The 13,444-nt window shown below is 40.4% G+C and overlaps 2 protein-coding genes across 2 annotated transcripts; both read right to left on the bottom strand.

The window, feature by feature from the left end:
- Positions 1 to 5,236: 5,236 nt before the first annotated feature.
- prph2a (peripherin 2a (retinal degeneration, slow)) lies at positions 5,237 to 11,175 on the bottom strand. The gene is made up of 3 exons (XM_044014352.1): positions 9,854 to 11,175; positions 7,925 to 8,171; positions 5,237 to 6,362 (listed from the first exon to the last, which is right to left on the bottom strand). The coding sequence occupies exons 1-3, from the start codon at positions 10,432 to 10,434 to the stop codon at positions 6,156 to 6,158; spliced, it is 1,035 nt and encodes a 344-aa protein (XP_043870287.1). The 5' UTR covers positions 10,435 to 11,175; the 3' UTR covers positions 5,237 to 6,155.
- A 372-nt stretch (positions 11,176 to 11,547) lies between these two features.
- tbcc (tubulin folding cofactor C) lies at positions 11,548 to 13,151 on the bottom strand. The gene has a single exon (XM_044014351.1). The coding sequence runs from the start codon at positions 13,086 to 13,088 to the stop codon at positions 12,051 to 12,053; it is 1,038 nt and encodes a 345-aa protein (XP_043870286.1). The 5' UTR covers positions 13,089 to 13,151; the 3' UTR covers positions 11,548 to 12,050.
- Between the last annotated feature and the right edge of the window lie 293 nt (positions 13,152 to 13,444).

Below are 13,444 nucleotides of genomic sequence, written 5' to 3'. Positions count from 1 at the left end.
TAAATGTGCACAGACTAACTTTTCTGACTTGCTTTACTGCAGTTTATACATTCACACATTTGACTGAACGACCCTGAGGCCCCAAGGCCCTGAGGCTTAGGGTCAGGGCGCCCTGACCTCTGTGTAAGGTTTCTGTAAATAGTTTATACAGCTCATTTAAAGGCTACAACATGACCATAAACTAGGCATGTACAACAAATCTTTTTTCTTTTTTTTAAAAGTGCAATAACAAATGAGACAATGGAATGGCTGTGGTTTAATTGTTCTTAACTTACAGCAATTGAATTATTCATCTAATCTTTACATTGGACTGAAATGGTTAAGCAATGCAACATTACTACAAAGACACCAACAAAAAATCACAATGAGACTCACCACAACCACAGAGATGTAAAACAATGATCCACAAAGCAACTCAAAAGAGAAACAAACGCAGAATAAACACAGACTTAAAATAACTGAGACAACAAACGTGCACAAAATGACCGTAAAGAGAGTCAAGAATCATCCACAAAGAGATACTGCAAGAAGACATAAAAAGATGATAAATGACCATGAAGAGACACATAATGACTACAAAGAGGCAAACATGATCACACGGAGATGTTAAATAACTATACGTGTATATATAGTCTATAACTGGGGTCTGATGATTTTGTATGAGACAAGTTTATGGCCATTCACTTTTTTTGTGTACTGTGATTATTTCAGTGACAGTATACAGTGTATATAGTAAAATATACAAATAAAAACCCAGGTACAAGTCAAAGTCACCAGGTGGAGAAAGGCTTAACACCTCATAACTGGAATAAATAAATATCATATTAGACATTGTTTGGTTGAATCAACAGTTCAAAACTCAAAAGACTGCTGTGACATTAAAGTGAGAGAAGTAAATGGCTGCACTTGACTTTTTTCTCTCTCCCTCTCTCTCGCTCTCAGTCACATAAACTATTTATTTATCATTACCAGTGTTATCAATAAATAATGAGTATTTAGTGATCATGAATCATGTAATCACTCCAATAAATGAAGCAGTTGAAATGAACTCTTCCACAAGCAACTACAATGCCGCTTAAACTTTAATGAAGGAGTTCTGCATAATGCAATTTTTTTTCCTTCAAGTGCTGCTGCTGCTTAAGCAAAGATTTGTAGAGTGTTTTACAGTGTGGCATGACTTGTTCCCGCCTCCCACACGACATGTTCACACCTTCCACTTCTGTCATGCGTCCTGGAATAATAAGACGGTGTGAGCTGTGCATTTGTCCCTCCCCAGGGTTTGTTTTGCTGCCCGGGGGGAAGAGCGACATTATTGCTGAGGGAAACAGATAGGTGCGAGGATCTAAACTTAACTTGCTGTAAATCACACACACATGTGCACTCAGGCACACGTACACACATATGGAGGCGAGACAATATGTGTGTGCCCCCATGCATGCCTTGACTTTAGCCTTTTGTCAGACACTGCTGGCCTCCCACCTCATCTCTCTGCTGTCCTCTGTTACACACACACTGGTTCTGGCTTGTGAGACTAAACTTATGATTAAGGTTGGGTGGGATGCAGTCCGTGTGTGTGTGTGTGTGTGTATCTGAGCTGCAGGAATTGTGTTGGTAATGGCTGGTCAGCTGGTATGGCGAGTATTCAGGGCGGGGGCAGTGCATTGTCCTCTCATAGCTCCAACAATGCCCCTCTGAGCAGGAACACACATCTACCAGTCACGGGCCTCTCTCTCTCTCTCTCCCTCTGCCCCTGTCTCTGCTTTTCTTTCCATCTGCCATATTTATTCAGCCTACAGTGAAGTGTAAAGTGAGATGACATTCGTCGCAGTGCTGCTGACCTTTGACTGTCACCTCAAGGTCGTCGACCAGTAGAACTAATTTTCTATTTAAGACAAGAGTCATTCATTCATTCATCTATTCATTCATTCATTCATTCACTGTGTCAAGACATGACACTTTGCATTTTTTGTTATCAGCTTATAATACCAGCTTATAATAATGAATAAAGCCCTCTGGTGTTGCATATATTCATCAGTGCTGTTTCTTTATGCATAATTAAAAGTCATTTGTCACCCTCTCTCCTGTATGTTTGCTTTATTGTGGCCGTACACTTTCACTGTAGTGCTGCAATTTGTCAAATTACACAGGATTAAATATTGTCTGGAACAACATGGAAAGTTAAATTGGTCAAATTGAAATGTTGTTGAGGTTTGTGCTGTAACATGGAGTGATGTCATCTTTAGAGCTGTGTTATTCGTTGGTTAACTGATTACAATTTTTAGATTTATTTGCACACACAACAATTAGTGATAGTGAATTCGACCTCTGAAATTTAATCATTTGAGTACTTTGCTCAGGGGCAGCCTAGTCCTTCAAATGTCCAGGGATTTGAGCCAGCAACCCTCTGGTCACAAGCCCAATTCCCTTCCACTGCTGTGCTGCCATAGTCGACAAAAATGAGTTGAAAAACAAATTACAAATGACATGGACACATTAATTGTCTTTTACTTAAAATGTAAAGGCTTTAGTCTGTTTTCTGTCACTGTAAAGTGAATATTTTGTGGTTTCGCTGGTTAGACACAATGATCATTTGTAATCTCAAGATATAAATAGGCTGGAATCTTGTCCTTTGTTTAAAACAAGTGTTTGATACAAATTTAATTAAATCTAATCAGGAAACAAATTAACCAGCAACTATTTTTACTAAATATTCAAGGAGGTTTTTTTGTTTTGTTTTTTTAAAAGCAAAATTGACAAGCATGTCCTGGTTTGGTGCTTGTCTGTTCTGAATATTGTGACTTATGTTTTACAAAAGGTGTAAACAACAATTAACCAGTTTACAAGCCAAATAGGAAATGTATTCTATTTGACTTGTTAATTGACATTTATTATTTAAAAATATTTTATTGCTTCCTGGTATATATACAAATATTCTACAATATTTACACAGGAGTTCACATGGAAGAGCAGAAAGGGTTATAATCCAGCGATCTTTGTTAAACTATGTCTGTTTTTTTTTTTTATATAATTGTGCATCAACAAAAATGTATCGTCTCAATAACCAGTCGGACAAAACACTAACTAATGATTTCCTGAATAGATAAAAATACAGTGGTATTTGTATTTATTTATTTTGGAATTTATATAATTTAAAACTCTGTCAACTGAGGATGAAAATTTCCATCACTGTCTGTTTTTGAAAAGTGTGTGTGTGTGTGGGGATACTGAGATCTACTCCCACTTTGTGTGTCATTCAAACAGTTCTTATTTGCGTGTCATATTACATAAAAACAAATTCAGTGACATTACTGCTATAGTTTCATATGTTTCTCTCTCTTTTTTTTAAATTATCACAAGGCCTGAGAAGAAAGTGTCTCACAAGATTTTTCAGCAAATGATGAGGACGCCCTTGTTCCACTACCAAGATGAGAAGACGCCCTCTTGTGGACATTTAATATAACAGAGGCTGTTAAGATTCAGAGAACGTCAGTGTCTTGATGTTAAGATGCATGTCAATGAGTTTGCCAAGGGCACAGTGAAAGTTAGGAAGACATTTGGAGGCAGAATAAACTCCAGCTGCTGCTACTGAAAGCAGAGGGAGTGTTCCTGCAATCTAAAGGGAATCAGAGGAGAGTTTCACATAATAAGAAAACCCTTAGAAAGTGAATCACTTACGTTTGATCGTGTGTCAGTTTTTTTTCTTGGACTCGCCAACAGGGAGCAGCACAATACAGAGCACACTATGACGTTGATCATTAGATTATGTCTCCTTAACAAAAGCAGGGATAGTTTGGGGAAAATCAGATGATTGTTGATTATATCATTATTTAAAGATACGTTGACAACTATTTTGACAACAAATAGTTGTTTCTGTATAGATTAGAGGTTGTTTTGTCCTGACGGACACAGTCATAATCCATACTGGCTTTGTGGCTTGGCAAAAGTGTTTCAATTTAATGCTTAATCCAAATTTCAGAGGGGAAATATTGAAACTCATGTGAGTAAACAGCAGAGGCAACCAGGCAAAATAAAACAGACTGGGAGTCTGAAGGCTCTGTGCAGTATCTCAGCTGTTCCTATGACAGAGATATCTGTCACATATCTGATGAGTCCAATTTATTACCAGCACAAACTGATATTTTGTCACTCATGTGTTACATTATTTTTAAATAAATCTCAATGAAAGTATCACAGACCGTTTAAGATCACAAGTAGTTGTAATCATCACATTTCTTTACAAATGCAGCGTTAAATGACTTCATGCAATGATCACATGATCTTGCCACTGTTTCATGAAGTGCTTTGCTTTTAATGCTATTGTGTACTTTTACTTGTAATGGAGTAATTGTATTGTATACTGCGGTGGTGATACAGATCTGAGTACTTTAGTTTTGCATATTTAGATTTTGTATCCTGATATGATCTTTAAATGTTTTCATGTTTGTCCGTCCACGTCCTTCACTCTGTTTCTGTCTCTGTGTCCATGACGCAAGCATCACCTGTTTACCTGGCTGAGGGGATCATGCTAATCTAAAGCCGCTTAGGCTTCTTATCCACTCAACGCTGGTTATGTGCTTTGGTCCAACAGAAATACTGTGCGGAGTTGGCCTCGATACCGTTCATACTGACTCTTCCATCTGCTCTGACTAACACGCTGACTCCGATATCATGGAAATGCATTTATCATGTCTGTCTTTGGCAAAAAAATATGTGGACTCATGGGTCTTGTAAATGCAATCAAAGGATTATTAACTTGACATTTTCTAAAGTCAAGTTTAATTTATAGAGGAGAATTGAATTCAAGAGTCACACACGCACCTTGGTTTCAATGCCTTCAGGGGACATGGACACTGGAGACTTACTCTAACCTTAACCATAATTACTACAGGCCTAATCCTAACCCTGACCCTGACCCTAATCTGAACCTAACCTCATCCTAACTTTACAGCATGTTGTCACCTTAAAATGTAGTCATTTAAATTATGGGGAGCTTTGTCCCCATAACGATCCCATATAATGTAAACAGCTTTAGGTCCCCACAACATAAGGAATACCAGACACACACACACACAGGACATGTGGAGAGTCATCCCATGCCCATGTGAAAGCACTAATGCCTTAATTGCCCTCATCCTATTGACTTAATCAGGAACCCTGTGGCACTCACTGCGTGCCTTGACTCTCCATCTCAGGTCTTTGCACCTCAAGGTCAAGACAACACGACGTCACAGTCAGATCACATCTCTAAAATCCTTTATTCGTGTGCACAGTCAAAATCATCTCTTTCCTACACAGACACACAAAAATCATATGGAAAAACACTTTACATGGATTTAAATAAAATATTTAGCTGACTTCCATTGATTTTCTTCTTTAAAAAAAAAAAAGTTAAAATCTTTTCCATAATTTCTACACTATGTACAAAGACAGCAACCCAGTTGGGACAATATACAGACATATGTGTCAATATACAGATACCGAATGCACAAAGAAAACATCAAAGAGGGTCTGATATAACAGTACAGGGTTCAGGAGCCAAGATTTAGCTGCCAATTCCGGTCATCCTCCACAGGTTTGGCGTTGTTGCCCCTGCTGAAGCCCATCCCTCCTCCTCGGACTCGCCATTCACACAAAACTCAAACCTGATTCAGTCAATTAATAATTTGACTCCATCTCAGGAGCTTCACCAGTAGTCACTGTGGACAAAGGTGGACTTGAATATAAAAAGAGGGGAGTGTTTGCTGCGACGAGCCAGAGCACTATAGATAGGTCAACATGGTTAAAACCCATTGTCTCCTGGGCTGTAAATATTTTCCATCTGCACATCTGGCTTCATGAGAGGGGGGGTTGCATGGCAACCACCATCCCCACTACACTATGTACAGTAGCACATTTAATTAACTTTTAATTTTGAACTTTTTATTGTGAAAAAAAAAAATATCCGAACTCAGAACCCAAAACAGCGAAATCTCTTTAAACGTATTTTTGTGTAGCTTGTTTGGTCAGGGGAAAGTAAAAATTGAAAAACCACTTGTTCTACTTCTTCTTCTTCTTCTTCCTCTATATGTATGAATATGTCTTATTATTTATGCAATGTGTTGCAGAGAGTCCATTAAAAGGAGTTAGTGGTGTCAGTTTTGGCAGGAAGGGTTAGTTCAGCTCACCGTCTCCACCGCTGCCTCACTGCTCTCCTCCACCTTACCACCTTTGGTCAGAGACTTCATTTTGGCCATGATGTCAGTGAACGTCTCCTTCACCGTCTTCTCCAGGACCCAGCCTTCGCTCTCGCTCTCTGGGTCCTCCGGGTTGACCAGTGTGGACAGGGAGCTGTCAATGTACTGCAGGCCGATGGTCACTGCAACCTTTGAAGAGACAGAAGCACATATGACATAAAAACCCCGAACCAGGGCCTTCAGAAGTCATCATCATATGAGCTCTGTGGCTCTATGTTTTCTCAGGGTTTTGTGTTGTTAGAAGAACTTACTATCACAATAAAACACATTTAACAAACTTACATTACCCAAATACTTACTATCTTTAAGACTAGCTTTTGTTAAGTTATCAACATTCTAACTAAATACTAATGTGAAACTAAGATATTAAGTGACCTGTAGAAAAACAGTTAATCAAATAATTTGACAACAATGCATATGTAATGGTAGTGACATTATAGCAGATATTATTTTACATGTTATTATACTGTTAGTGAGACATAATTAATGTACATTTTCATTTTCTAACACTTTGAGACAAAAACAATGTCACTCAATGTTAGAATAGAAAGTAATCTAAGGCCTTAATGCCTACCATAAATCAATAGGAAAGTAGTAAGTCTGTTACTATGAATAGAGAACTCAGATCAGAAGATCAGGCTCCAGGAAGTGGGTCTGTCCTTGTCACAGATTACTCCATCTCAACCATCATTTGTGTCAGCATAGAGATGCGTTGCGTAACTACTCTTAAATCTGGACTCCACCTGACATCCGCCTGAATCAGTCGCCATATATCAATGAAATCCTAGTTGTTGGAGTAGGGGTTTGTCTGCTGGACTTCTGGGATATAGGTGTTTTCTAAATGAATAATGCTTGGGCTGTGAGAAAAACTCTAACCACCATTGTCATCACTGCAATCACTCACTTAACTGTGCATGTTTACCGCTCAACTGTGCAGTTGTGAGCAGATTCACTAGCTTCAACAGCAGATGCTGTCAATGGAAGGTGAGGAGAGGAGAGAGGATGTCTGGCTGCTACGTGATTACACTTTGAGTAGAAAGTCACAGGTGAGATCCTAAGCTGCACACCGGCTCTTGCCAAAGGTAACACGGGGTAACCTGATCGCAGGGAGGGAAGAATGGAAATCAGGTAAATAGGATAGAGTTGTTTGGGAAGGAGACGCAGTAAGTGGATGAAAGTGGGGATGGAATTTGGAAAGAAGGGGAGACAAAGGGAAGGAGGTGTGTTCAGAAATGCCAACTGGGTCAAAGCTTTGCATGTTTGTACACAGGCTCTTTACATCACTTCTTACAACTGGCCCACCATTTGAGGTGAGTATTTTGTAACATAAAACCTAAATGTATTCTGAAAGTGTCACTGTCAACAGTAATTGACACAATGTTCCTTGTAACTCCAACTACCATTAGCCAGTAAGTGTTTTTTCTTCTATAGTTGCTATAAAATGTACGTGCACCACATTGAAACAAAGTGTCAACTTAACCTACTTTTTCTAAAATTTGAAAAGAATAATTGTCATTGGATGAAGACTAACTGATTAGTGTGTGTACTTCTTGTTAACTGCCCAACTCTGAATTCAACTGCCTCTGTGAGCTTTTCTTACTGAAATAGTGTCTTGGGCTGTGGGTGAGATAGCCCCTAAACACATTTTCAGTAATTTTCTCAACTTGTGTGCATGCTTCTGTGGGTCTGACCTCTAGCATAGTGATCAGTACCACAAGGGCTCCGATGGTGTTCATCATGCCTCCATAGTAGGACAGCAGTGCATCGCGGCAGCCACGCCTCCAAATGTTGAGCTCCTCCGTGTAGTGGTCGTAGCTATAATGTGCAGAGTTGTTGGTCATCTGAATCTGGATGCAGGGTCTGGGGGAGCCGGGGTTACAGCAGCTGAACGGGACTCCATCCATCAGGTACTGGCCATCCACATTGCTCCCAATGCGGCTGAGGAATTAGACAGTGTCATGTTATGGTGTGCTGCAGTGGGTACTGAGGGGGGATTACAGGTCACACTACATCATGAAGTCAGCCTGAACTATAATTACCTGTGGTATAATTAGACTTAGACTTCCTTTTATTTGTCATTGCATAGATAACACAGCAGTGAAAACTGGCAACGAAATTTTGTTGCTTGGCAAGCAGATAATAACCAACACATAGCATTGAATTAGTGTAGAGGTAATGAGGTAGATAATTGTGTACTATGATTAATAAAAGAAATTTGCAAGGCCATGTTGTACATGTTTTTTATCAGAACAGAAAAAAGTGGGGGTGGGAATTGCCAGAGACACCACCATGGAATATTATCACGATATTTACGTCACGATACGATATTACTGTGAATTTGCAAAATCATATATTGTGATATGCTCACACAACAGCTATAGTGAGAGTGAGCGCTGAAACATCAAGAGATTTTTTTATGCTAAAATCAATACTTTATGTCTCAAAAAGAAATACAATATTGCAATATTTTAGTCGGCTTCCACCATACCCCTAAAAAGGTGTTGCACAGTTACTGAATAAAACCTTTTGAGGCTGGAGTAAGATGTGTTGCACTCTGTGTTCAGCAGAGTTAAGCAAAGATTGGAAATGATTAGATTCATATCCCTTTTATTGTGGTCATTCTTTGTTATTGTTTCTTGTTGTGTTTCCTACCTGAACTGTCACTGATGTACAAAAAAGCAATAATGCTTATTGATATATTATTATAAACATTTGAAAGCAATTCATCTAAAATCAAATTTGTTTTTAAAGGGTTAGATCGTCTGATCTTCTCAGGGTAGATACATTACATTTCAGGTTGAAATGTAAAAAAAAAAAGGTGCATTTGTTTTTGAGTCTGTGCTAATTCTCAGAAGCGTATCTCAGCTGTGAGTGATGGTTGTAGGTCAATGGAAAGAAAAGTGTTAACAGATTACAAAGACTTGAGAGAGTCCAATATAGATCAGAGATTTCCAGGAACATCAATACCTAAAGAAGCTCAAAGTGATGCCCTACACAACACTGAGGGTCTGAAAACCTCAGGGACATATAACTCGTTGAATCTGCAAAAAGAGCCATTAAAACCTTGATAGGTACATTTATATTTTGGACAGTGCTGCCAGATCCTCTTCTGATTGGACATGTCAAGATTCTTAATTGACAAACAACTGAAATCTGGAGATAAAGCACCAATTATACTTGTTGTCCAAATAAATCAATTGTTGTAAACACAAAATGTGTCAGAAACATGTCCCATATGTCTGAAGTGACACAACGTACATTAAATCTCTTGCTCTTTTGCCTTTGTGACCTAAGTGCCAAAAGCGACTCAATCCGTAAAACTGCCTAGTAACCTTTTTTGCCCTCCAAAAGCCCCAGTGCCACGCCCCTATCTTTTGCTGTCACCATTTCTGCAGCGATAATCCTTCATGGACCAAAGTGACACTCACTCTGACCTTCCTCCACCACAAATCTACTTACACAGAACTCTAACTTTAACTAACTATAACTACCCTGCCTCCTCTGATTAATATTGACTGTCAAATACAATGTCAAAAATAATCATTTCACTGTCACCTTACACATTTGTATCTATAAATTCCATAGGTTATTGATAATAGTTTTTAAATGTTGTCACTTACTCTTTGACTTCCTTTGCAGTGAAGTCCAGGTAACGGTTGCTCACCCACTGAATCTCAAACCAATCTCTGTAGTTGTCATTTCCACAGCAGCGGAACTCCATCTGCATCAGGTCCAGCGTCCTCTTCATGTAGCATCGCCCCGGCGTATCCGTGTCTTTGTAGTACTTCATGCCATTCTTCAGGCCCTCAGCCAGGGTGAACTGCAGAGGGATCCTCATCAGGAAACACAGCAGAGCCGTCACGAGCAGCAGGGCATTGAACCCCACACAGAACACCAAGAAGGTCTTCAACATGGGCTTCCACTTTGCAAACTTGCTCGGGTCCAGTGAGTCATAGCAGATTTTGCCTCCTACACCATTGATGGCGCAGGCTATCAGACCCATCAATATTAGCAGATTGGGTAAGAAATGGCTCTCATTGTTGTCCATAAGTTCTGAGCGCTTTCGCAGCTCGATCTTAAAAAACAGGCCCATGCTGAAGAGCAGCACACCGGCCATGACAGCAAACCAGTACATGAACCAGACTGTCTGAGCGAGCTTCACTCGCTTTTTCAGATCAAACTTGACCACCATCAAAGCCATTGTTCAATCTGATATGTATCCTTATCTGTACAGAAGGAAGAGTCAAATAGTATAGATCAGCAGGAACTTCAAGATACCTCGAGATTATTCCTTTGCTCTTTTCTTTATCAGTCTGCAGTCTTCGTTTGTTATTGGGGACTCCCCTGGCTGGTCCTACAGGACAGAAGAGTCAGCTCTGACAGTAATCCATTCCACATCAAAAAGGCAGAGATGAAGAACCCAGGAGGACCTGTAAAGAGTACCAGAGTGTTATTTCTTCAAAGCTGTCTCCATTCCCATTGTGACAGAAATTTAAAATTGTATGAAGCTTAATTTCCCCCAAACTTTTTCCAATTTTCCTTCCTTAACGCACAGGTAAGGTTAATCGTGATGTTCCGCTCTCTGTGAGAGGCGGAGGATTGCCTTGGTTACTCATGATCAAACTCAAAGTTGCTGTACGTCATGCTAAGCCCCTGTAAGTAGCCTGATCCAATTTAGAGAAATCCCTCCACACAAGATGAGCCTGATTATAAGCTGCAGTCAGGGGCCATAATTGGTTTGCATGTTCACGTGGTTAGAGTCGCCTTGATCAAATGTGATGGCATCAGCTGAAGGCTGACAAAAACCAAGGAAGATAAAAGTGGACTTCGTAAAAACACTACCCATTCACAGCTGAGGTCCACAAGTTCAACACAGTTCAGATGTTTTCAGTGGAGGCTTGCAACCCATTCACAGAGGCCCTCGAGCACAAACCTTTCTGTCAATAATGTAATCATAACTAAACACATAAACCTTGAAAACCTACAAAATAGAATGTTAATCAACTTGGATATATGGGAAACTATAGGAACCTAATTCAAGTTATTTTACATTCCCTCAGTAATGAGCTTCGCTTGCTGTCTTCAACACTGTCTGGTGGAAACATAAGCCACATACTCAGGCCGATCAAAGCAAAACCTTTCCAATTAAATTTCACTGTGACTAGACGTAAAGGTTGCAATGCATATCTCTTATCCTGAACATCTTGCAGCCATCTCCTGGATATACTGGGTGTCTTTCTTGATTCATTTACAAATATAGTTACTGTATGTTCTTCACAATGATGTTGTTTATCAATGTCTGTCCTCAGTTACTTATTTCAAGCTGCTTTTAACTCTATGGGATGCAGCTGTTTCTTCATTATAATGATGAAGGAAACAGCAGGCTGTACATTGAGGTGTAATGCTGCCCTCCACAGTTCTTTACACCCAAGTACTATGCATATATTTGAGGATTCAGTAATAATTAGGAAGAAGCAGTGGTAACATTCATTACTTTATTTTTCATTATTATCACTTTCAATTATTATTTCAGTTTCCATCTTCTTTTCAATAAGTGTGTTAGCTCTAGCAAGTGCAGTGGTCTCTGACCTCTAAACAAAGTACTTGAAGGTTTAAATCCCAGTACTTACAGTATAATGTATCTGGTAACTTGATTACAACAGCAGCTACATTGACAATAAACAGTTACGGACTTAAAAGAAAACCTAACTGATTTCATGAACAATATTATATATCATCAGACTAACGATGTTTATTTAATAAGGTGTTGGTGAGGATATCGTCATTTTGGTAAATGAGGGCCTCAACAATTAAATTCTAGTCCCAGTTAGTTTTCCTGTCTGCTTCGGGGATGAGAGTCCAGTTGGGGGAAGGTGTTCCTGCAGCGAGCCAGTTGAAGTCATCCACCTGACTCCAGTTGTTTATGTCTTGACTTAAGCCAGATGCACGATAGTCCTCCTCCAGAGTGGGATAAGACCAGAAAAACGGGGCAAAGCTAACACCATGACAGTCCTCTATGATGGCTCGACTGGTGACGTGCAGATACACCTGAGTGTCTGTGGTCCTGTGGGTCCGCAGCTGCTGGCAGGGAAAACTTAGTATACTATTCTTGCAATGATCTACAAACACAGAGGTGGCCACCGGCCCACACAGGATCTCACAGCTGTCGATATGCTTCAGGTGCAGGGTGCTTGGTGAACCGAGCAAACGGACCTTACAGTTGGACAGATGACTTAAGAGAACATCTCGTTTCTGAATCTCCTCAGATGTTTTGGTCAGATGCTCACTGTCCATGTTGAAGAAGCCGCACAGGTCAGAGGCAGCACCTCCATCCACCTCATGTGGACCTGCAGGTGTAGGTGCAACATCAGGTGGGGGAGAGTCTGACACAGGCACCGAGGCTTTATCAGCTACTTTACTGCGAGCTCGAAAGGCAAACTTCTTCTTGGGAAGAGCATTCTCTCTGGTCTCAGTAAGAGAGGCCTGGAGTTTCTGGAGAGCAGCCTGGGCTTGTCTCAACTCGTACTGAGTCAAGAACAACACGCTGTCGTTTAGAAACTTTTGAAGCTGTGTAATTTGGGCCGTGGCTTCCTCCAGTCTCTGAGTCACTACGGCCCGGTCCGCACCGGAGCAGCTGGACAGCAGCTCTTCGATACACACCCGCTCCCGCTTGAATGTGCTGGAGAAATAATCGAGCTGTTCCTCCGCCACGGACAGGCTCTCTTTCGCTTCCTTCCTCCGCTCGACATCATCTATTCTCGCCTGATTCCGCTTCTGAAGTCGCTCTTGCATCTTACCCGCACCAGCGTCCCCAGTAAAGTCGTTTTCCTGACTACCTCCTTCAGTGGCGTCCATGTTGTTGCTGCAGTGACACTTGTTAGCGGAAGTTTCTTCCTCATGGTTGTCAAGAAGCGATGTTGAGCGGACACAGCGCCACCTGCTGTAGCGGAGGTTGTATACGCCATTAGAACAATTAATGTTTTGAGAGAGAGCGGGAGATATCCCTTTAAGCTTCAGTTTAAGCTTTAGCAGTATGCTGTATCTATCGCATACAAATGGAAAACTAGAAAATGTGCACTTCCATTGAAAATGCAAAAAGCACTCGAGTCGTTGCCTCTGATCCGTGTTCACTGTACCTTAGAACGTACAGATGAAAGGCAGAAGAGGGGTTCTAACATGGCAGAAAAAGTTATATATTTCAAAATAAAAAC

Source organism: Solea senegalensis, linkage group LG18, assembly GCF_019176455.1.
Source record: "Solea senegalensis isolate Sse05_10M linkage group LG18, IFAPA_SoseM_1, whole genome shotgun sequence".
Taxonomy (NCBI): Eukaryota; Metazoa; Chordata; class Actinopteri; order Pleuronectiformes; family Soleidae; genus Solea; species Solea senegalensis.
This window is presented reverse-complemented; position numbering and strand designations above follow the sequence as displayed.